Below are 27,282 nucleotides of genomic sequence, written 5' to 3'. Positions count from 1 at the left end.
CTTCTAGAGAAACTACACTTTCCAATGGTGAAATAATAATTAATTATACAAATCGGATGATTTAGCTTTCGATATTACTTCATACAAACACAGAAACATTCTCTCTAGGCTATGTTTCATAGCTTTCGATTGTTGTTGTCCAAGGCCCCTTAAAGACGTAGTCATTTGTTTTCATTTCATTACACCGCCTTAGATTGCATTGTGTTTTAATTTTAAAACTCATTTATCTCATTAAATATCAGTCTCATGAACCTTTTGCACGGAATAAAACTTATCAGAAATCATTTTTAAAGAAACGTTTGTTATGTAACATATTTCTTAAAAATCAATAATAAGCGAGATATTTGGATTTATTTAATTCAGACCCCCTTATAACCCCCTTTTAAATAATATATTTTGAATGTCATATTGCCTAAAATCTAAGTTACAGCGAACTTAATTTATATTCCAATTTCATATAAATCGGTTCAGCCATTATCGGGTGAAGAGGTAACAAATATCCAGACAGACAGACACACAAAGAAAAATTTCAAAAAAAGCGATTTTCGGTTTCAGGGTGGTTAATTATATATGTTAGGACCAATTATTTTTGGAAAATCGAAAATTACCAGAAAAATTTCGGCTACAGATTTATTATTAGTATAGATATATAACATTAATGAGTATAATTCCCCAAAATCCAATTGTAACTAATTACTTATAAAATCATGGAATCAGATGCAGCCTTTTCTCCCGAAATTTGGACTTCACAAGAAATATAATAAAAAAGAACCACAATTGCTTGTGAGATTTTTCATAGTGTTTTCGACCTGAATTTAAACAATGCACGTACTAGGTACTAGGCCTAATATTGATGCCATTATCCAGACACATACTAGCAAATATTTCAACATTAATTGCAGCGACAGTGCCAAACCTAATTCCGTATTTGAAAAGCGTAGAAAATATATAGAACACTTTGTTTCTCAATGCAGACAAGCTAATATTAGCCGATTACGTTTTCTAAAAGCGTCTTATTATTAAAATTAGAAATAATTTTTTGACAAACACCCAGTTCAGATGCAAATCAGGATTTCAGGTATAACTCCCTGTAAAGTTGATTTGAATAATTTCGAGGGAAAAATTGTTCCGGAGCCGGGTATCGATCCCGGGACCTTTGGTTTAACGTACCAACGCTCTACCACTGAGCTACTCGGGAACTCTAACCGACACCGATCCAATTTTTCCCTCTACATCCACAGACCTCAAAGTGGGCTGACAACCGTCAAGCAACCAACTTCGAGTGCACACTAACTCCGTGTGACTTAAATTGTGGTTTTCTGTTAACGAACAGTGACGTGTATTGGAAAAATTGGATCGGTGTCGGTTAGAGTTCCCGAGTAGCTCAGTGGTAGAGCGTTGGTACGTTAAACCAAAGGTCTCGGGATCGATACCCGGCTCCGGAACAATTTTTCCCTCGAAATTATTCAAATCAACTTTACAGGGAGTTATACCTGAAATCCTGATTTGCATAATACACGTCACTGTTCGTTAACAGAAAACCACAATTTAAGTCACACGGAGTTAGTGTGCACTCGAAATTGGTTGCTTGACGGTTGTCAGCCCACTTTGAGGTCTGTGGATATAGAGGGAAAAATTGGATCGGTGTCTGTTAGAGTTCCCGAGTAGCTCAGTGGTAGAGCGTTGGTACGTTAAACCAAAGGTCCCGGGATCGATACCCGGCTCCGGAACAATTTTTCCCTCGAAATTATTCACCCAGTTCAGATATTTCCATTTTAACTTGACACTTATCCAGTTCGGATGATATTATTTTAAAGTTCTTCAGACGTGCCCGGATAGAGTAATAGTATTTCAAATTTCTTGACAGGCACTCAGTTCGGGCGTTTTTAACCATATCTATCTTAAAAATAAAGCCCTAAATCTCTGAAAAATGGGAAGGAAAGTGCAAGAACTTGCCCACAATTGTCTGCCGCCCGTAGATGATATACACTATCTACCAAAAAGTAATTGGGCACTGTTTTTGCCACTTTAGAACCTCGTGGTACTACCTCTTGTTGCTATAACAGCAGCCACCATGTCAGGCATGCTCTCCACTAGTTTGTGTAGGATATCCACTGGAATGCGTCGCCATTCCTATTGCAATATGGCATTCAGTTGGACAGTGGAAGTTGGCCGCATCTCCCGAGACCTCAATCACCGGTCCAATTCGTCTCAAAGGTGCTCAGTGGGATTGAGATCAGGACTCTGTGCAGGCCAGTCCAACCGGTGAACATTATTGTCTGCATACCACTGCATAGTAGCACCTAAAAATCCTGGGTGCCTAATTACTTTTTGGTAGACAGTGTATATCCACTGATATGCCAACTGATCGCCGCGCGGAGTTGATGAGATTCTGGCAGGTCAGGTTTCTGTCTTACGTGTAATTGCCACTCCCCAATGATTTCCACAGTGATAGTGTACTTCCAGGGACATAGAGAAACGATCCTGAACAAATTGGAACATTGCTACCTCTCAGACGGGTGCCAAAACTGTCATCAAAAGAAGCAAAATCTGTAACAGACGAATTCTGTGAATATGTAATGTCAGAAGTGGCACAAGTATCCTGGCAATCACTTTGCCTATATATTATGTATGGTTCAGTTTTGAAATCATGTTTAGCCGTATATAGCTACAGTGCACAGAATGAAACAAAACATACCATAAATACATAAATCAATATACGCCCACTGTCCACACCTGTGGAGTAACCGTCACCTCGTCTGGCCGCGAAACCAGGTAGCCCGGGTTCGATTCCCGATCGGGGAAATTTACCTGGTTGAGGTTTTTTCCGGGGTTTTCCCTCAACCCTAGATGAGCAAATGCTGGGTAACTTTCAGTGCTGGACCCCGGATTCATTTAACCGGCATTATCACCTTCATCTCATTCAGATGCTAAATAACCTAAGCTGTTGATAAAGCGTCGTAAAATAACGTACTAAAAAAATATACGCTCACCTGTAATTCAATACCAACGTCTGGTTATTTCCTGTCTCTATTTGTGTCATGTAGAAAGCTAATTGCATCATAGCCAAACCATTTTGCTACAAATACTTTGCCAGAACAAGATTCCTTCACTTTATTATTATTATTATTATCTCTTCTTTCAGACTGGTATTTAGATTCTTCATTTTTCATTTTATTTCAATCTCATTACACTTGGTGTTAAAAATCCCTGCTATTCCTTTTTATGATCTACTATCTCAATTATATTTTTGTATCTAAAGTCTTTTGCGTTCCATAAATTTTAATGTTCGCGGAACACTTGGATTACTGCCATCCTCTGAGGAGTTTAGTGCTGAGAGGAATGCGGTTCCGACTAGTCTAGCGCGGTACTGGAGTGGGAGGGGACAGTGACAGCGGCAGTCTGGAAGGAAGTACAATCATACTGAAAACATTCGCCCAATTTACGAGAGCAGTATGCCTATTAGTTTTATAATGTATATTTGTCGAGATAGAGATACAACCATTCGTACTTACGTGTTCAGAGAAGGAAAGTATTGTAGAACATTTTATTTATTTATTTACTTATTTACTTACTTATTTATTTATTTATTTATTTATTTAGTCTATTGTTTGTTTATTTATTCTAGTGAAGTTAAGGCCATCACACCATCAGAAATACAAATACAATAAAATAAATAAACAAAATATAAATCAAAAGAAGAATCATACTATAAAATTTAGTGATTAGTAGAATTGAATTAAATTTGTAAAGTAATCAATTTAGAAATAATAATAATAATAATAATAATAATAATATAAATACTAAACTGCCCCCCCATTGAGGGCAGCCCTTACGGACTCACTATATCCTAAAAAAAATATTATACATATGTAAACATAGATATTAAGTATTAAAAAAGGAAAACAAAGAAAATGGCGTGAAAAATTACAATTGCTATTAATGTGGCACCATGTGATTAATTAGGATTTGGCAGGATTTTTTAACTCAGTTATCACAATGTCATCCCTCAGAGATGTTGGTAGAGCAAACTGCGGCCGAAATTCTTCGAAAAAAGCTGGTATAGTCCCTCGAGCACCTATGAGCAAGCCAACGTGAATTAAGGCATATTTCAGCTTGAAATAGTTGACTGTAGGCTCATAGATCGACTTCTTCTCAAGGTGGCCCTCGGCTGACTGATGACATTCTACTTCAAAACGTATCGTGGGGTCCACAATGATGCCCTGTTTAGTGTCAGCATTGTACGCTAAAATATCTACTCGTCTCGTTGACCCATTTTCCACAGCATGTTTCCTTAAAAATGATTTGTAACGGTGAAATATTTAATGTGAGTAATTCATATAATATTAACATAGCTAACATCAGGGAGGTGTTTGATGAAAAATTGCAACAATATATTTATAACAAAATCACATAGGAAGAAAGAGTACGATAAAAGAGTAATGGAACGGAGAAAAACTCCCTCCGGCGCTGGGATTTGAACCCGGGTTTTCAGCTCTACGTGCTGATGCTTTATCCACTAAGCCACACCGGATACAACCCCGGCGTCGGATAGAATCGTCTCAGATTAAGCTCCAACTCTTGGGTTCCCTCTAGTGGCCGCCCTCTGCACTACGTCATAGAAGTCTATCTGCATGGAAATATCATATGTACTTCGGTACATTAAAATAATAATATAAATAATATATAAAATCACATAGGCCTGGATAAACAATATGTATATGAAATATTCACACACTACTAGTGTGGAGAAGGACTGCGTTGGCGGCAAGAAACACGACTTTCTCTTTCTTTTCGGTTTATAATATGAGAAAAATGGATGAAAAGAATTCACTGTTTCTTTTGGAGAGAGATACAGGGACATCATTATATTTTTTCTAACATTTTTAATATTAACTTGCCTATACCTCTGGATCAACGCCGTTTGCTACCCCCTTCCTTCGATGATACTGGCGTAATATACAAACAAATCACTTTACTAGGTATTGGAGGAAAGAAAAGTAGTTCATCCATTTACGTAAACTAGGAAATATTGCGCTTTTGAGTTTGATCATTGTCATTAGGTTTTTGTTTAATTAAAATACAGTACAGTATTAACAATGAGTGTTTTACTCACGGACTGAGCTGTCCATGCGGACGTATTCATTATGCAGTGTATATTATACTGTCTACAGCACATTAGCGTACAACATAGAGAATGAAGTTAAATTGAAAAATAATCTTAATATGGATATTTAAACACATTTTTTTAATTGTGGCCGTTTATTAATCCCAATTACCAGTTTCGTCCTTCGTACTAGTAACTCATGTTGAAATAATTCTGTACCTACTCTATAAAAAGGTACCTTACGTACTGTAAATTCAATCTTCACTTCTGCCCGATTAGAAAAGATAAAATTACTCAGACATGCTATCTACTGTCCGTCGAAGTGGTTATGTCGTAGGGTCGTAGAAAGGGAGGAAATCACGTGACAGTTAATTACTCAACGAGGTCCTTTTATTTAAGTTATTTTAAACATTTGTATAATATTACGTAGATGTCCAATTCCTAACAGAAATTAATGTTCTCAGAAAGGAACTAAGACAGCCCAGCCACTAGATGGCGAATAAAAGCTACTGAGGGAAACAGGGATACGACGTAGGGAAATGGACGACAGTACCTGTGCGAAAATGATTCAATATTGAAAGCGCTTTCGTCACTAGAAAACGCCAACATATTTTTGGAACGTAATGTTTACAATGACCGTAAGGCTATTATGATTGTATATGCGGTCTTGGAGCTGTGTGGAGGACGCTTGAACTTCTGTAGTAGCAGGGGTGGGAGTGAAGTACATTCAAAAACTCTGGTACAATAAAAATTGATGTAAAAATGAAATGATGTCCCTGTATAAATTCAATACATATTATAAAATCAAAGAAAATATCAATTAAGGATATTACATTGACATCAAAAATATGTCAATAAATAATTAACATTACAATGTAACATAAATGTTTGACTAGAAAAATGTTCATATTTACAGTGTTTTGACGGCGTCCTGGTACCATTTACTTCTAGGATTCCAGTCGCACATCATATCCGGAGACAGAGACCTGAGTGTGTAGTACAAGTCTATGGACTGCTTGGTTCTCTCCATGCTGTTCTTGCAGCGTATCAACCAGCGTTCTAATCGGGCCTCGTGTAAACTGCCTGGTGAAGAAACAAAACGAATTACAGGCTTCCTAATTTGGTTATTTAGACACAGTGTGGTAGCTCGTGCATCAGTGAAAAAGGGGGAAGAAAGTACCTCGGGAAGTGTTATAAAACCACTCAAGGAATCTTCAATAATATTTTTAATTCATGGAGATTACGAAATGTAATGGAATGTGCGAAATTAAGAGTGAAAAAATGATTTTGTTGACTATTATAACGAAACAAGTTAGAAGACATTATTATACTATAGTTATAGAAGGACCAATTATTAAAGAGATGGGAATCAACAAATTAACAAATAAGTATCTAAAAAATAATAACAGAGGAATTGATTGACTCACACTGTCGCTTTAATTTTGTCGTTACATTGAGTAGCCTTCATGCCATGTATGTTGAAGGATGTCAATGTGACATCGGATCACATAATGAAGTCTTTAAAGGCCTATGAGAAATAATTTCATACTTTCATATTTTAAAATAAGTGTTTATACAGGGTGTTTCAAAATTACGGGGCATGATTTCAGGTATGTATTTCCCACATGTAGACAATCAAAATAGTTCATTACAACATGTGTCCGGAAATGCTTCATTTCCGAGTTATGGCCTTCACAACATTGAAATTCACCGGTACGTTTTTCTTTCCGCAGGTCGTTGTAATTATAGCAGATGTTCAAAATGTTCACCTCCTGCTTGAATACAGACCTCATATCGATGTCTCATTGACCTGCGAACACGATCCCAAACTCCAGGAGTAGCTATTGCGTATGTCCTCAGAACATGCCACAATTCGATTCCGAAGGGATTCCAAATCAGGCACCGGAGACGAATAAACCAATGATTTTAAATGGCCCCATAAGCATAAATTGAAAGGGTTCAGATCAGGTGACCGTGGAGGCCAAGCAATTGGGCCACCTCTATCTATCCATCGATCAGGAAACCTTCGATCCAAGTACCGGCGAGCCGTACGACTGAAGTGTGCAGGAGCGCCATCATGCAAGAAGTGAATGTGTTGACGATTGATCAGTGGAGTGTCTTCTAAAACATGAGGTATGGTTCCGGTGAATTTCAATGTTGTGAAGGCCATAACTCGGAAATAAAGCATTTCCGGACACATGTTGTAATGAACTATTTTGATTGTCTACATGTGGGAAATACATACCTGAAATTATGCCGCGTATTTTTTAAACGTCCTGTATAATACAGGGACATCATTTTATTTTTATTGTACCTGAGTTTTTGAACGTACTTCACTCCCACCCCCTCTACTAGTAAACTTCCAATTGTTCTCCTCACAGAACCAAGCGTATACAGTCAAAATCGCCTTAAAGTCGTAGTAATCACAAACTGTATTGACTTAGTATAGTACGTTCCAGAAATATGTTCGCGTTTTCCAGTCACGAAAGAGCTTTCAATATTGAATAATATTTTCGCACAGGTACTGTCGTCCGTTTGCCTACGTCGCATCCCGATTTCCCCCACCCGCAACTGTTTAAAATAACTTAAATACAAGTAATTAACTGTCACGTGATTTCCCCCCTTTCTACGATCCTACGACATAACCACTCGGACGGACAGTAGATAGCATGTCTGAGTAATTTTATCTTTTCGGATCGAGCAGAAGTGAAGATTGAATTTACAGTACGTAAGGGACTCTTTTATAGAGTAGGTACAGAATTATTTCAACATGAGTTACTAGTACGAAGGACGAAACTGGTAATTGGAATTAGATGCAATAGTCTATAGTGCGATAATATGCACAAAAGAACTGAAGCCTGTATCTAAATGAACGGACACCATTTTAAAAAATGTGTTTAAATATCCATATAATGATTATTTTTCAATTTAACTTCATTCTCTATTTTGCAATTGATTTTTAATTTTCAGAGGAGTCTATATTGTATCTTAAAAGTATTTATTTCAGTCACTGACTTCACAGCGTATGTTTAAGGTGATAAACCTTTACATTACATATTTTAAAAGATGTATGAACGTTTTCGTTGGTCTACGCCAACATCATCAGATACGAAGTACATTTCAGCAATATCAGTGCTCTCTACATAATATCTACAAATATGAAACATATTTAGTGGCATGGAAAATGAGACATATTAAAAACCAACATTGCTGTGATACACATTGATATTCTATATGACTGCCTTGATTGTCACTTACTTAAAGTACACGTATAGATTACAAAAAAATATTGATTTATATATATATATATATATATATATATATATATGCACAGGGACATCACTTTATTTTTACCAACATTTTTGACATTAACCTGGCTATACTCGGAAACACTGTTTCCCCCTTCCATTACAGGAGTTTGATGTTATTAGTGCAATATGTAAACAAATCATTTTACTAGGTACAGGAGGAGAAAAAAGTAGTGTATCCATTTATGTTGTAGGGAAATACGATATTACGATCTTAAGTTTGATCATCACTTTTACGGAATTTATCAAAATACAGTAGAGTAGTAACATTTTTTTTTCAAAAACTCAACTTTTCTGGCGGCTATGTTCGTTATGTAATGTCTACTTTATTTAGCATATTAATTATTGGTGGTATCATACAATATAGAGAGTGCATTTAAATTGAGGGGGTCATAAGTAAAGGGCTGTAAGTGCACTTAAGTTACTTTTGAGAAAATGGGGTTTAAATATTTAAGCTTTCGTAAAATCGGTGAAATTTTTTATTTAAATTTTAATGTGTGATGCGATTAAAATATCCCTCTGCTACTAAAATTTTAGATACTTTTGCTTACACTGGATGCACTTAACTCATGTTATTACAAATGTCACTAGCATTCCTTTGCTTCTATCCACCTCAGTTCAAAAAAAGCTAATCTGAATTTTTAAACAAGTTGCTGAAAATGGTTGCCGTTCATTGCAAAGCAGGCTTCAATTCAGTACGCATATTATTAAAAACATTGTGAAGCATATTCTCTGAAATTGAATTTATCCTTTCTTGAATATAATTTTTTAGTACGATATTACTAATATAGGTTCTTTCTTCTATAGAAAACGCAATCTTATTTATGAAACACACTATACACTGCAGTGTTTACTTCACTGCTTGAAGACTTCGAATGCAACAGCGGCCGTAAGTTTGTGTGTCTGACGGGAGCAAGGACATTAGTGAAGGGGTGAGAGTGAAGTACATTCAGAAATGCAGGTACAATAAAAATGCAAGCAAAATAAAATGATGTCCCTGTATAAATGCAAGACTTCACATATGAGATAATAAAATGACATGATTTATTAATTACAAAAATAATAATATTTAAAACTAAGAAAAAAAGTGTTATGATTGTGAAGAGTTGCAAAATTACAGTAATTACATTTATTATATTCCTATTTCTGTCTCACACTAATATATATATATTTCCACCATTCAGAAACGTATGTATCATGGTTTGTGTCACGTGATTATTTGAATATTTTTCAAGTTTATATGGTTTTATTATAAATGCCAGTGTATTATACGTTGGGTTGTTTGATGTTGATTAATGATGTATATTTGATTTTGTCTATCATACGTCTTTTAAATATCTAATGTAAAGGTGTAGCACCTTAAACATATGCTGTGAAGTCAGTGACTGAAATAAATACTTTTAAGATTCATTCTCTATATTGTACGCTAATGTGCTGTACACAGTATAATATACACTGCATAATGAATACGTTCACATGGATAACTCAGTTCGTGAGTAAAAACACTTCTTGTTAATACAGTACCGTATTTTGATTAAACAAAAATCTAATGAAAATTATCAAATTGAAAATTATGATATCTCCTAGTCCTTCAGTACTCGCGTGGATTACAATAGTAATCCATTGATATTTAATCCTGTATGACGTCACTACCTGCAGCACTGCGTAGTTGAGCGTCAATGCAATTTCTCGTCACAGTCTAAGTGAGGCATTACTGGTGTTTAGATATATTTGCCGCAACGCTTTGCAAAGATATACGGAGTTTTATCAAGTGATACAAAATTTTTCCGAGTGGATTACCATTGTAATCCACGCGAATACTGACGTTATCAGATAAGTGGAATTGTTTTTATATGGTTTTGAGTGATGCAATGCAGTAACTTTATGAAAAAATGTGTGATTTCGTTCCATCCTCTTTGTAATTGGCTGCAATGGGTACGGAAAATACAAGCAATAGTTGCAAGTGGCTAGATGAAGATCTGGATGATGACATTGAAAATTAACGTGATGATGAAAGCAACAGAGAAGATCTTTTGAATGAAGTTCACGATTCTAATTCACAACAAGGCAACGAGGAGGAGGATGATGTTTATGGTGATGATGATGAAAGACTAATGTCCATAAATGATGGAAACTGCTATAAGGGGAGAGACAACACGACAATTTGGCAGAAAGAACCAGTAGCTCAACGAGGGAAAAGAAGAACACAAAATATAGTGATTCATTTACCGGGCCCTAAAAGAGCTGCAAAAAATGTGCGGACACACACAGAGTGTTTTGACTGCTTTATTGATCAGTCAATAATCAATGTAATAGTAAGGTGTACTAATATTTATATTGAAAAAGTGAAGCGTAATTACGGACGTGACAGAGATTGCAAATTAACAAATGACGTTGAAATTCGAGCACTCTTGGGTATTTTGTATCTTGCTGGCACTTTGAAATCGGGAAGGCTGAACGTAAGAGAACTATGGGATAAAAATGGCACAGATATAGAGTCAATTTACCTGACTATGACCTACAATAGATTCCAATTTTTGCTACGATGTCTACGCCTTGATAACATTCATGACAAGCAGGAAAGGAAAGAAATTTATGAACTGGCTGCTGAACGTGAAGTGTTAGAGTTATTTGTTCAGAATTCACAAAGGTGCTACATTTCAAGCGAATATGTAACTATAGACGAGCAGTTGTTTGCATTAAAGTGTATATACCTACTAAACCAGCAAAATATGGGATCAAAATTTTGCTATGGTGGATGTGAAAACATATTACACTCATAACTTGACAATTTATGCTGGTATTCAACCAGATTTTTCATTTCATCAAAGTATCAGTGCACGTGCAGTGGTGAAGAGGCTGGTTCATCCCATCAAAGGAACAGAAAGAAATGTGACCACCGATAACTGGTTCACGAGCATACCTCTGTGTTTAGATCTTCTAGAAAATGACAAACTTACACTTTTAGGAACCTTGGAAAAAAACAAAAGAGAAATCCCTCCCCATTTCACAACTAGTCAATACAGGCAAGTTAACAGTACATTGTTTGGATTCAATGAAAGCTGCACCATTATTTCGTATGTACCAAAAAAAAAAAAAAAACAAAACAGTGTTAGCATTATCAACCATGCATTATGATAAGGAAATGGATGAGGAAACGGGAGGAAGCCAGAAACATGAAACAATATCATTCTATAATAGAACTAAATGTGCTGTGGATGTCCTGGACCAGTTATGCTCAGCCCATGATGTAAGTAGAAATTCACGCCGCTGACCTCTGACTATTTTTTTTTACTTACAAAACATAGCAGGTGTCAATGCTCTTGTTGTTTATTCTGCAAACAAAACAAAATTCTACGGAAAAACTTCCTAAAAACCCTTGCTCTGGACCTAATGAAGCCACTAATTTTCGAGCGCATCACCCGAAAGACAATTTCAAGAAAAATAAAGAGAAGAGGAGAGCAACTTTTAGGCATTCCACAAACAAGTCAAGAAGAAGGAACACGGCCAGAAGGTATTGGTAGGTGCTACATGTGTGGTAGAACAAGAAACAAGAGCACAAGACAATCTTGTTTCCAGTGCTTGAAGAGAATTTTTCCTACTCATTCAGATGTAATTTGCTTGAATTGTGTAGAAGAAATGCATAGGTCTACTCAGATAATTGAATCAGATGTAGATTAGACTCGCGTGTGTAAAGTGTGAACAGCAAATATAAAAATCAAAGTGCATCAATATCCTTCTTACAATACACAAAAACTTCTGTAAAATATTACAAGTGAAGCGAGAATGATTGATACATCCCTGAATTTTTTCATTGCTTCACCCCTGAGTGAGGTATTCAGTTATCAAATATGACGTAAGAAAGGTCAGCAGTAAAGAACTTGCGTTTCCTGCGGGAGAGTTTACATCAAGAGTTCAGGTGACCTTCAAACAGCGAGTGAGCAACAATGCTAGATATCCTATATAATTATGATGATAGTGAACTAACTCATAACTATGGTGCAACAATAAATTATGACTCAAAGACACGTCCAGTGTGGAAATATTATGCAAACATGTCACTTGAATGCAATTTGTGTACTATAATATATTTCATTATTAATATTTATATTTAATACGTTCCGTTATGCGTAACATATCCATTCTCATTACTGTAATAACTGAAAACAATATATTTCTTAACATTTAAATCTAATTGCAATGTTTAAACCTTGTCTGTAAACAAAAACAAATGTGGATTACCATTGTAATCCAGGTGAGCACTGGAGTTACGAAATTTAACGCGAGTGACGAAGGGCTAGTTTAAGTAAATGGATGAACTACTTTTCTTCCCTCCTATACTTTGTGAAGTGATTTGTATTTTACGCCAGAATCATCGAATTTCAATCGTGGAAGGGGTAGCAAGCGGTGTTTCCGGCTCCGAAACATTAATCCAAACGTATAGCCACGTCAATATTAAAAATGTTAGTAAGAATAAAATGATGTCCCTGTAGTTGTTGCATAATCTGTGCTAATAGATCAGACTGGTTCATTTGCTAACTAAATATCACCATGGAATAAAATCGGGGAATTATGAAGAAGTGCAGAAGTAATGACGAAATGACGTAGATACCTAATATTGGGAACGGGAGAAAAGTCGAACTCTGACCTTATTCGCTACAATTGTTTCTATGACAAATCCCTCGAGTCGAAATCCTACCGCTTGTGTGTTACACTGAACGTCTGAATATTCAGGATTCGCAGGGGTATAAGCAACCTTTTTTCAATAGTTGTGTACTCATCGCTGGTTAAAGAATAGTCAAGGAAGTGCAGACGTCTGCGTACATACCATTTACTGGTGGTTCATTTTTGCTGTAAGGTAAGCTAAATTTCGGTTACTTACAGTACGGCAAATATTAAAGATGGCTGTTTACGTAAGTTTATAAAACAATGTACAGTTCCGAATCGTCATCCATTCATCAGTCACGAGTAAGCGTATGAAGGGTTTTACAAAGAAGAATTGTTTGACGTGGAATAAAAATATCTGAAAAATGCTACAACAACGAAATGTCTGCATACAGAAATGTTTCCAGATGGACGCCTTCAACTCGTCCCACCTTGAACACTGTCGAAAGTCTTCGTCAGACTGAATTGTTATGACCCGAGAAAACGGAATCATAGGAAGAGTACTACAGGGCCATCACTTTATTTTTACCAACATTTTTAACATTAACCTGGTTATACTCGGAAACACTGTTGCCCGCCTTCCATTAAAGGAGTTTGATATTACTAGTGCAATATGTAAACAAATAATTTTACTAGGTATAGGAGGGGGGAGAAAAGTAGTGTATCCATTTATGTTGTAGGGAAATACGATATTACGATTTTCAGTTTGATCATCACTTTTACGGAATTTATCAAAATACAATAGAGTAGTAACATTTTTTTTCTAAAAACTCAACTTTTCAGGCAGCTATGTTCGTTATGTAATGTCTGCTTTATTTAGCATATTAATTATTGATGTTAACATACAATATAGAGAGTGCATTTAAATTGAGGGGGTCATAAGTATAGGGCTGTAAGTGCACTTAAGTTACTTTTGAGAAAATGGGGATTAAATATTTAAGCTTTCGTAAAACCGGTGAAATTTTTATTTAAATTTTAATGTGTGATGCGATTAAAATATCCCTTCGCCACTAAAATTTTAGATACTTTTGCTTACACTGGATGCACTTAACTCATGTTATTACAAACGTCACTAGCATTCCTTTGCTTCTAGCCACCTCAATTCAAAATAAGCTAATATGAATTTTTAAACAAGTTGCTCAAAATGGTTGCCGTTCATTACAATGCAGGCTTCAATTCTTTTCGCATATTATTAAAAACATTTTGAATCATATTCTCTGAAATTGAATTTATCGTTTCTTCAATATAATGTTTTAGTACGATATTATTAATGTAGGTTCTTTCTTCTATAGAAAACGCAATCATATTTCTGAAACACACTATACACTGCAGTGTTTACTTCACTGCTTGAAGACTTCGAATGCAACAGCGGCCGTAAGTTTGTGTGTCTGACGGGAGCAAGGACATTAGTGAAGGGGTGGGAGTGAAGTACAGTCAGAAATGCAGGTACAATAAAAATGCAAGTAAAAATAAAATTATGTCCCTGTATAAGAAATAAAGCTGAGCAAGTAGTGCTTCTTCCAGCACTTACAAAAAAATCGTACTCCACTTCTCGTCAGGAAGGAAGAGAAATTGATATCATTCAAAGAACTGTATTTCGAATTTTTCATTCGCATAAATATCACAATCTAATATATACAGTCACGAAGCTCAATACGTAGTAAATATGCAAACATCATGTAGTTGCTTACCACTAGGATCGCTAATATCGCCTCATTACAGACAATGCGAAATAGTACAGGCATAATCTATTGTTTCTAGCACCCTCAAAACTCAAGCTTCGTGACTGTATATAGTAGACCAGTCTTGCGATGGAGACCAATAATCGCGAGCGAGAGTTATTTTATGCCCGCTGCGCGCGCGCGGAGCTCTTTTACCTATAAACATTGCTAAAGAATGTACAGATATTAGAACACAGCGCATCATGACGGAATGGAAGCGCTTAAAGCTTTCAAGGAAGAGTGGAAGATACAATATTTATGCTTCGAACATGGTGATGAAGTCCAGTGTTTGTGTAAAAAAAATACCATTTGCAAACAAAGCAACATAAAACGGCATTATGAGACGCAACATGAAAAAAATATAGGCATTATTCAGGAGAAGAGAGAAATAAATTGATTTCGGAATTGACATCGAAGGTAAATTAATTTACATTTTGGGTCAGTAGATAGTATCTAGATTCTTTTTATTTCTTTATTTTAAATATATTGTTGATGTTTTATTTATTGCTTGTTTCTGGATATTTACTTTTATTAGACTACGTGTTTCTTTAATTTAGAAATAATATTTTATCTTTGATAGCACTTTAACTTATACTATTACTAAGCTCAAAAAACTAATTCTTTTTTATTCCAATAACCATTTTCAAGATTTTGAGCAAATATGAACTAAACATTTTGAAAACTTTGATACAAGGAGGTTTTTAGTAACGTCAATATAAAATATACTTAAAAATATAACTTCAAAATTATTAGACCTAATTGCACCAAATTTTGTACAGATGATATTGTTATAGATCTGTTTATATGGTATAAATTTCACAAATTTTGGCAGAAATTGTGGAAGTTTTAAAAATCAATCATATCCCCTTAAATGGTTGGCCCCAAAAATTACGATGGCTCTCAATGTCTTAATTTAATCAATTTGTTTTTTCGTGATACGTGCACCTCACAAATCACTCTAAGAAAACTCATTACATAATCACGACTGGAGAATAAGGACTATATTTTACAATCACACAATTAATATTTCAATCAATATTGTCATTATTATTTTTTCAACAAATACTCAAAAGTACTTAGAGATCACACACGTCGAGCAGGTAGACCCTATTAGTTTCTCCTAACCAATGAAGTGAAGTATTTACATAATAAATAATTGCTTTTAACAATAAAATGATTTACATACAATTAAATTTTCTATTTCTCTTTTTGTTCCTAAAAACCCTTCCCTTTGCGGTTTATTTATATATGCAGGCCTACATGTATATTAAATAACTTAGTAATTAGCCCTATTACATAGCCAGAAATTTAGTAACGCAAGTTATTGTAATAATTGCTGCCTTTATTCGCTGCATGCTCTGTACATCCCTGTTGTCTGCGTTCGAGTGGATGCGCTATGCGCTCGTGATCAAGGTCGAGCTCCTCTACCATGATTGGGAGCTCATATCGTCTCATCCCTGTAGTAGACTGTGTAAATACCATTCCTTTTAAGTCTCACTACATTTCTCTTTCCAGCAATAGAACTGTTTCATGATAAGAGTATTTCAAGCAATGTTCACAAATCATGGGCATGTGTATCCCTATTACAGAAAATAATGTGCATTCCACTGATTCATAGTTTTCAGCCGAAGAGGATGTATTTCACTACAAAGTTAGCATTCTCCAATGTTTGCTATTTCTGCCTTCTTTTAGGGTCGTATTCATAGACGAGACTTTGGACTAAGGTTCACTTTGGAAAGTACAAAGTCACCATTTTCCTATTCACAGTCGACACTTTGACGAAAGTAAACTTCAATCGTGACTTTACTTCGAAGTCGTCGAAAATCTAGACTTTGACTTTGACTTTCGTTCGTGGGCATAAGGAAAATGGCTGATATTTGGAAAATTGTTGAATTTTCCGAGAATATTGAAGACATCTAGGAGATTATTAAAGCTTCTCATGTTCCTTACCGTATTATTATAGATTATAAATTCAAATCAAGTTACAGATTTCATAAACAGACAGTATTAAAATAATATTCTATTCATGTTTGAACTTTCATTGCTGAATAATCAAAGAGGATTATATTATGTTCCACCAATAAATAATACAACTTATTCCATCGCGATTTTACGCTATAAGTAAGGATTAATACCTTAATATTGATTGTTACCATTTAATTCTATAGAGGATAGGTTATATAGTTGGAAATGCAGTTAATTTATAATCCTTTTGTCGTCATAATAATGTTTCCTGCATATTGATTTCTGATAATTATTAAGTAGTTTCTACAGACATCCAGGCAGTAACTCTGCCAACTGTCAGTAGGATAATATGTCTCTTTCATAGTCTGTCATCGGTGGCATTTTATCTTCCATATCTTAACAACAAAATTATTTTAATTACAATAGATGTTTTATTCACAACGAAATTTTTAACAGGCAACACTATTTCAAATAAACTATATCATCATATTTTGTAGTTATGAATTGTGTTATATACAAGACTGTTCTGAGTTACGATTTTTTGTGGCCAGGTAGAAGAACAAATAATATTATCGATTGGTGTAAAGACCTAAAAATGTCAATTTTTGTACTTACGTTAGTTTCACAATAAGCCCTCGAATAATATTATTCTTATGTAAAGCTGCAAGAACGGTTAACAACAATCGCTTAACATGTACCGATGTTCAATTGTTTCTTTCATTTGTGACTCAAAAGATGGCTTTGATTGTGGCAATGCCTACTCTATTTCAACTATCTATTAATTCAACTCGTTTAGAAGGCAGTGACTTTGATTGCAAACACTAGAACAAGATCGTCAAAACTCGACTTACCAAAGTCATAGTCAAAGTCTCAGAAGTATTGTCTATGAATGGGACTTTTAACAAAGTTAAACTTTACTACGAAAGTCGACTTTGGGAAGTCTTCATCCTAAGTCTCGTTCATGAATGCGGCCCTTAGTCTCCGCATACAATCTATATATTTTCTTAATGTTGTCTTTCATCTGATATCTTCATCTGCCCACGACAACGCTTTTTAATTCTATTAAGTATTGAGATTATTGTATTGTGTCTGTGTTTTGTGAAGAATTTTAGATAAGGGTACAAATAGCCATAGTAGCTGACGCGCCCTTTTTAAAACCCACTAACTCTTTTTCTGCCTCGAACTTTTCTCCTGTTTACTATTCCTCCTAGTGCAGCCTTCGGTAGGCCATTTCTTCTCAGCCAGTGGCGCAGCCAATTCCTTTTTCTCTCCCTGATCAGTTTCAGCATCATTCTTTCTTCATCCACTTCTTGTAGGACATATTTATTTCTTAATCTGTGTATCCATTTCACACGCTCCATTCTTTCCCATATCCAAATTTCAAATGCTTCTAGTTGTTTCTCATCACATCGTCGTAATGTGCAGGTTTCTGCCACATGCAATGCCACACTTCACACAAATCATTTTACTAGTCTCTTCCATAGTACTTGTGCATATCTTGGTAACACAAATCCCGTGCTGGCTCGGTCACGTGGCCACTCAACACCAGTTCAGTATGAAATGAGTGCGGTATAAACACATAAAACGTCGTCAGTCTTATTTCATTGGCGAATTCAATAGTTGAGCAGTTTTTAATTTTTCGATCGCTAGTTGCCAAAAATATAAACGCACAACGTTCCGAAGAGTGGATCTCTTGTTTTATTCAGGTGAAAAATCGCTCATAACATTCCAGACAAAATTAAAATACAACCTTTTGAAATTCCAATAAAAGCATTAACACACATGGACAAAATCATCAGAAACAACATAAAATTCAGAGAACAGAGAACAATAAAGAACACTATAGACCTCGTCAACAAAACAAAACAACAACACATACCACACAGTGCAACACTAACATTTTTCGATATCACCAACTTATACACTAATATACCAATACAGGGCACATTACAGATACTAAAACAAATGCTCATAGATGAGAACACACCACAAGATTACATCGAAGAAATCATCGAAATCAGAGACATCATAACAAAGCAAAACTATTTCACACACAACAACAAATACTACACCCAAACAGAAGGATTCCCAATGGGATCACCCATATCCAGCATACTAGCAGAGATATTTTTACACAACATAAAACAAACATACATACTCAACAATGAACACAACAAATATGCAGACAACATGATATACTGGCATAGATACGTAGACGACATACTCATACTATACAAAGGAAACAAAAGACAAATACACAAAGTACACCAATACATAAACAAATTACACCCAAAACTTCAATACACACTAGAACTTGAAAACAACAACTCCATAAATTTCCTAGACATCACTATAACAAAAGTTGACAACAAACACACCTACAAAATATATTACACAAAAACCAACCACCACCACCACACACATACACTAAACATCTAACCACCCCACACAACACAAACATGCTGCATTCAGGACAATGGTACACAGATTACTCAACATACCCATGAGCCAACAACACTACAATGAAGAAGTGAACACAATCAAATACATAGCACAAGAAAACGGATACAATCCAAACATAATAGACAACATAAGAAAGACAAAACAAAAACTTAACAAACACAAAAACACGCAAAATACAACACAAACACAAGAACACAAGAAATACATCACACTAACATATGCAAACAAAAAAGCACACATAAGATCGCATCTTCATTCAGAAAGCAGAAATACAACATAACATACAGAACAGAAAACACACTACAAACACATCTCAACACACAAAAGAAGCACAAACAAATAAATACGACCACACAGGTGTATACAAACTCGCATGTAATAGTTGCGATAAGTTCTACATAGGACAGACAGGCAGATCATTCCAAACACGTTACAAAGAACACATTAAAGCAATAACCAGAGGACACAATACATCTACGTACGCTAATCACATAACCAATGCTAACCATACATGCAATAACAAAATGCGGACATGGAAATCCTAGACATACAACCCAAGAACCAAAAACTCGACACACTAGAACAATACGAAATATACAAACACACTAAAACACACCCCGATCAAATTCTCAACACACAGATCAATTTCAGTACACACACACTATTTGACTCCACTCTTCAACATCATTCAACAATCAAACACACACACATAACAGGCAGAGGAGTTCGAAATGACGCCGTGATCTAGTAGACTCTGAGGATGGTGCTTGAAGCACTGAAACAGCTGTAAGTCGCACAAATCTTAGATAATTAACACGAGTAAGTCCACTAGTTAATCAATTAATTATAAAACCATAATTGTATGATACTGAGGTATTCGTTATCCACTTTGCACAATCATTCATATAGGGCCTAAATTGCTTGAAAATAATAATATTGGCATAATATTGTAGGGAATTTCTTTTTTTGCTTCAAATTCTTTACTGCAAACTTCCATATGTTTACTAAGCTTTCTGGATCCCCTGTGTCAGCCGAAGTTTTTGTTCAGATGTTCATTATGTTTAAAATATGAGGTCTAATTCTTATTAAAGTTAGATCTTTTTCTATATCAGGGCATGGAATTAGAAGCGTAAAGTTGTTAAAATTGACAATAACGTAACCCAGGCGTGTCCATCTTGGGCATTTCGATCTTTTAAAGGAGGTGCAATAGTAGCGTAGACTATCTTTTAAGCGTGTGCCTGCTCGCGGTACTAATTCTGATTTAGGCACTAGAAATGCCCGCGCTAACATATCTGAATTAACACAAATAAATAGACTAATGAACTGAACAAATGTGTTGATTAACGTGCAACACATACGTGTATATTTGTTACTTACCAGATTCTTCAGGCAGATGGGGCTCCATGGCTAGCCATTTCTTGAGAGCTTCTACAGATTCCTTCACTCTTTGTTCATTTAGTCCAAATTCTTGCCAGATTTTTTGTACCACGTCTTTACCCGGGGCTTGGAATTCTTTCGCCATTATAATTCGTAGTCTGGAAATAAAAATAAATAATCACTAGCCGTACCCGTGCGCTCCGCTGCACCCGTTAGAAATAAATATAAAGTAATTACATAATTAAAATAGGACATTTGATCATGTTAACATTCGTGTTTGATAGAAGGATATATCGTTTAATATGTTACTTAATTTAAATTTTATTTAAATAATTAAAATGCGGTCATTTTGGTCCAGAGAGCAATCATTTGGTGCAATGACAATTCCTTTAACATGTTTCTTAATTGTTATTACATGCAAACATAGTTTAATGAAGATTGACATATCATTTAGTTTTAATGTATATACTTTATATTTCTTGCTATATGTTTCAGAAGTTACTTAATATCATTGTAGAATTATATGCATCTAGAGAAACTACAATTTCCAATGATGAAGAAATAATTAAACAATTAATTAACTTCCAATATTACTTCATACAAACACATAAAAACTCTCTTAGGCTATGTTTAATAGCTTTCGATTGTTGTTGTCCAAGGCCGCTTATAGACGAATTCATTTGTTTTTATTTCAGTACAGCGCCTTAGATGGCGTTGTTATTGTAATTTTAAAACTCATTTATCTCATTAAATATCAGTCCTAACAAACTTTTGTATAGAGTAAAACTTATCGGAAATTATTGTTAAAGAAACGTTTGTTATGTAACATTTATCATGAAAATCAATAATAAGCGAGATATTTCGATTTATTTAATTCAGGCCCCCTTATAACCCCCCCCTTTTAAATAAAGTATTTTGAGTGCCATATAGCCTAAAATCTAAGGTATAACGAACTTAATTTATATTCCAATTTTCATATATATATATATATATATATATATATATATATATATATATATATATATCGGTTCAGCCATTATCGCGTGAAAGTGTAACAAACATCCAGGCAGACAGACAGACAGACAAACAAAAAATTCAAAACAGCGATTTTCGGTTTCAGGATGGTTAATTATACATGTTAACACCAATTATTTTTGGAAAATCGAAAAGTAACAGAAATATTTTGGCTACAGATTTATTATTAGTATAGATTAGTCTGTTTTAAAAAATGTGTAATTAATGTGGTTAAAATGTTGTAGCTTTAACCCAGATAAGACTGAATTATTTTTTGTTAAAAAAATACGATTTTTTGTATGAATTATTTAATTGTAATTGATATAACATAACAAAGCTGTTTTTAAATTTTTTATGTTGATAGCATCCGAGATTTTCAGTGTCCTATATATAGGACGTCAGTCATATCCCCATGCAAAAACATTATATGACATAAGTCGTTTTAGCACTAACATATATAAATTGTTTAGCTTAACAATACATCAAATTAACACAAAATTATAATATGACTCTCACACTATAAGATTATTGTATTTTTCGAGAATGTTTATGGTGTGTGATACGTGATAAAACATTTTACATTTACACCAACATCACACTTCATACACATTATTGTTGTCTTTGTGTGACACTGTCTGCATCGAGTTTGTTGTTCTTGAGATAAGTTACCACAAAATGTTTACTTTCATCAAACCTTGAATAGTTTTTGCTCAGTCTGAGATGAGATGGTCTACCGCAGTGATCGTCAGCACTCGCTGAAATGGGTAAAGGGTAAGTGCGGAAGGATTAGGTAGAGAGCATACCCGCCAGCAGCCACAAATATACCTGCGGGTAAGAGACGATAGCCCGAGAGTGCAGAGAGTTGATGACCGCTGGTATACCGCTTGACTGTACTATTCGAGCAGTGGATTCGATAAGAGATAAGACAAGACGTTTGAGAAATGCAAGATGATCGAGTTTTTCGTTGGAGTTTATCTTGTATAGCTGCCATGCATTTTGTTCTTTTACGTCAATGCAGAATAAAGTACCATTTCTTGCTTCTAATAGATGTTTTGTACAAATTCATGTTTTGGTCCACCCATATTTTTGTTGTACTAATATATGATATTGGGCTATTTCACTGATATTTTCTTCTTCAAATTTCTAGAGTATCTTGAAACTGTGTGCACGGAAATTGAAAAATATAGTATTTCCCTGCTGTATGTCAACTTTTGCCCAATTCAAATTTATTATTCTTTCTCTTCATCTATATATCGGTTGCTGAATCACTAGTATTTCTACTGCCATTCTCACCATCGCCTTTACTATGTTCATCATCACCATTATGACTTTCGTCATCATAATCATCCATTCCCTCCCCTTGTGTGTTGAGGGTTACTTCCGTTTCAGCTCGCAACTGACTACAGGCATATTGTCAATTATAGGGTTATTTTCATCACTAGAATCCTCATCAGTTATGTTACTACACGCATTTTTTGGTGATAAAATGGTGATGGAAATGTTACCGCATTTAGGTAAAGCAACTTGGTCGTCCTGAATCATTTGTATGTATGTATGTATGTATGTATGTATGTATGTATGTATGTATGTATGTATGTATGTATGTATGTATTTACACTGCAAGTGGGCAAGCACCCGGTGGCAGTGGTATACACAATATAAACAATACACAATAAAATGATAACCAATACACAATAAAATTTACAATACACAATACAATTTTACAACACATATACAATTTTACACACAATACAATAAAAATACACAATACAATTTCACACAATAATAAGACATAAAATAAAATACCTAATTTTACAATACAACCTACATAATTATCTATACGTCCTACATAAGTTTCAATAGTCTTTCACTTTACTCTCATCTCATTCCCTGTAGTGGCACTATGACGCATTTCACTGACACTTTAGCACACATTTCACTGACACTCTGTAACACATTTCACTGACACTATAGAACACATTTCATTGACGCTATAAATTATCACTGATCGGAACTGTTCACTGCACTGTAAAACCATAACTTCACTGACTCACCTCGCTTCACTGATATAACAGTTCAAATAAGTCAAATAATTACACCCTTATGCATACTTATAAACAGAACTACATTTAAACTAAACATTTCTAGTCTAAGGCCCTCTTACACGCTATTTTTAAATAATTTACAATTCAAACCAAGGAAGTAAACTCGTCAGCCTAGATAAATACATGTCACCTTAAAAAATTAAATATTGAATGTCACCTTAATTTTAATTTTCACTTTATATACAACTTTTTAAATTATTCTTGAATCTCCTTAAGGAAGGACAGCCCTCAAAGACCGCTGCAGGTAGGTCATTCCAATCATTTATAGTTCTATTTAAAAATGAGAATTTACCTACATCCGTTTTCTGTTTCCTACATTTGATTTTAAAATCATGATCGTTCCTACCAAGCCGTTATGTCTACCCATGCTTTCTGACCTAGATGTGCTCTATACAATGATGTTATTCTAGTTTTCCTACGTCTGTTTTCCAAAGTTTCCCATTTAAGTTCTTTTATCGTATCGTTTCCATCTTCTCTTCTACCTGTAACAAATTTCGCTGCCCTATACTGGATTCTTTCTAAGGAATTTATCTGATATATTCTATAGGGATCCCAACACGTAGTTTCGTATTCCATTAACGGTCGCACTAACGTTAGATATGCTATTTCCCTCGATTTGGGGCTAGCCTTTCTCAAGATTCTCATAATAAAGTGAAGTGCCCTCCATACTTTACCCGTAACATTATCAACATGCTTTCCCCAAGAACGTTTGGAGTTTAAATACACTCCTAGATATTTACAACATTGTTCTTGCGGAATTACAACACCACTGAATTCGTAATTAAGACTAGTTTCCTCTCGGGTTTTACAAAATGTTATAGATTTACTTTTAGAACCATTTATTTTCATCCAAAGCTTCATTTAGTGAAAACCCCCTATAATAACATGATTACCATCAGTCTCAAGGAATGTCCCCCTCTTATGACTGACGTACTACATGTAGTACGCCTAACTTTACCATGATATGGCATAACACTAAATCAAAAATTGAATCTAATTATGAATTATTATATACGAAGTGCATTATACGAGTATGCCCTATCAATATCAAAAGCATTATACCTATAGCATGTGATGTATACCGACTTCGAGAACAACATGTTCATCTCCACAGCCATGACTCTCACAAATATGTTAACAACAATGACTATGACAGACTGAACATAAGAAAAAAAAATTGGAGGCAATTTATAACATATAAAGATTATGGTATCATGATTGCCGACTATGAAATTCTTACACAACAATGTTAAAAAAAATAAAACGTCCGGTTTCCTATATATAGGACGTCAGTCTTATCTGGGTGAATGAGAGGAAATGATGGCTCATAATGAATTCGTAGCTGTGCATAACCCAATGATTAAAATATATTCCTTAATACATTTTATATCTTCGATGTAACATACATAAATAGGAAGCATGAATGTGTATTTCTGAAGGATTTCAAATAAGCAGCAGAACTTAACCCCATGAATTCTGAGACACTTCTAGTTATATATTTAAATTCTGATTTATTTTAATTTAGTAGGTTATTTAAGACGCTTTATCAACATCTAGGTTATTTAGCGTCTGAATGAGGTGATGATGTTAATGCCGGTGAAATGAGTCCGGGTCCATCACCGATAGTTACCCAGCATTTGATCATATTGGGTTGAGGCATACCCCCGGAAAAAACCTCAACCAGGTAACTTGCACCGACCGGGAATCGAACCCGGACCTCCTGGTTTCGCGGCCAGACGTGCTAACCGTTACTCCACAGGTGTGGACTAAATTCTACTTAAAAACAATTGACTGGCACAAGGAAAATTGCTGAAAACAATTGTGCAAGTTACATGTAGGATACCAATGCAGGTATATTATGCAATAACTTCTGGTCTATGCACTTACATTTTATATAATAATAAAGTATGGTGTAGTGTTCTATACTCTGAGGATTATCGAGCTTATTCTACATTCCTTGTCTCCCATATCTTTCCCGAAAATATAACATTCCAGTAGATAGACGAACTATCATCGACACACTATTTATTTGTCAACAGGGGAGGAGTTCCAAAATTAACATGATCACGTATAGAAATTGTTGCAGGATCCTCGCAATTGTTTAGGTGAATATATATTAATCTAATATAATCTATCTAATTAATCTATTGTATTTCAGAACATCTCAGATCATCGATGTATAATTATCCGATCTAAAATTTTATTCATAAATTTGTATGAAAATATTCCAGTCTATTCGTTCGTTCGTTCGTTCCTTCGTTCGTTCATTCGTTCGTTCGTTCCTTCATTCGTTCCTTCATTCATTCATTCATTCATTCATTCATTCATTCATGCATTCATTCATGCATTCATTCATGCATTCATTCATTCACTGAATCCTTCGTTTTTTCAATCATTCTTTCATCCATTCCTTGGTCCATTGTTTAATTAATTTATTTGGTTATTCTTTCGATCATTCATTCGTTTATACATTAATCCATCCATTCTTGCCCTTTTTGTTACTTTTATACTTTCATAATTTGCAGAGTATGTCGGAAAATATGTTACTCTTTATATGGGTATATATGCGGAAAGTTTTAAAATTCCTTTCCAGATCGAAATGTCACATTCAGGTCAAATTTATGCTCAATTTATGACAAAATCAAAATTAATTCTAACATATATTAACATAATACACTACTATCTTAATTTGATTGAGCATATGGGCAATGAAATCTATAGCTCACCCAAAACGCTCAATAAAAGTAAACAGTTTTGTGTCAAGAAAGGAGAAATATAATTAATATCGTATTTAACTTTTCTGTTTGAAATATCTCGGAGAATAGCACTCTGAAATTAATGACTTTACTAACGGCTCATATAATTACATGATATTATTATTATTACTATTATTATTATTATTATTATTATTATTATTATTATTATTATTATTATTAGTGATATGTTGACATGATTATTACTTGTGAAAAAATAAAAATGCTTTGAAATGAATGAGCACAGTTTTGGGGAAAGAAAGCAGCTGTAACGAGCAATAGGAGTTATTCCTCGGCGCCAATATCAAAGGGACTTAGGGTGGAATTCATAGTCGTCACTTATAAAATGAGTGAACCCTTAAGTAATAAGTGTTTGCTTATAATAAGGGAACCCTTAAGTCAATTCCCAATTCATACACAACACTTATTTTCACGTAATGAGTGCTCACTTACAGCTGCCGGACATGACGTCATAACAAAAGCTGACACTCATTGAACTAATCGAAAGCAGCCTACATGTGAGTTGCTGTAACAACGAGTCATCAATATTATTGTACTGAATAAGTTATATACAGCAATAGTTTCATGATATGTTAAATTCTAGTTGCATGTTAGTCATAGTTATAATCAGATATCCTACTAATTGGAACACATATTCTGTAGTAGTGAATTTCTAAAATAAATTAATTAAGCCTATTAGGCCTACTATATAATATTGTATACTGAATTTATTAACATACTCGTAGTGTTATATTTACTCTGTAATTTGCCAATTACAGCTACATTTTACATTTTTGGCTATGA

At 34.7% G+C, this 27,282-nt stretch overlaps 1 protein-coding gene across 5 annotated transcripts in view; it reads right to left on the bottom strand.

The window, feature by feature from the left end:
- The window catches only part of LOC138711699 (alpha-tocopherol transfer protein-like), a 190,140-nt gene that overhangs the window by 90,340 nt on the left and 72,518 nt on the right, over positions 1-27,282 (bottom strand). For all 5 annotated transcript variants that reach the window (XM_069842841.1, XM_069842839.1, XM_069842838.1 and 2 more), the window contains exons 2-3: positions 20,607-20,764; positions 6,022-6,190 (exon numbers count right to left, since the gene is read on the bottom strand). In XM_069842841.1, the coding sequence (XP_069698942.1) occupies positions 6,022-6,190; positions 20,607-20,751 (314 nt within the window). In that variant the 5' untranslated portion in view covers positions 20,752-20,764. The remainder of the gene's footprint in view (positions 1-6,021; positions 6,191-20,606; positions 20,765-27,282) is intronic.

This window comes from Periplaneta americana, chromosome 13 (genome assembly GCF_040183065.1).
Source record: "Periplaneta americana isolate PAMFEO1 chromosome 13, P.americana_PAMFEO1_priV1, whole genome shotgun sequence".
Classification (NCBI taxonomy): domain Eukaryota; kingdom Metazoa; phylum Arthropoda; class Insecta; order Blattodea; family Blattidae; genus Periplaneta; species Periplaneta americana.
Note: the sequence above shows the minus strand (reverse complement) of the source record. Positions and strands in the feature narration are given on the sequence as shown.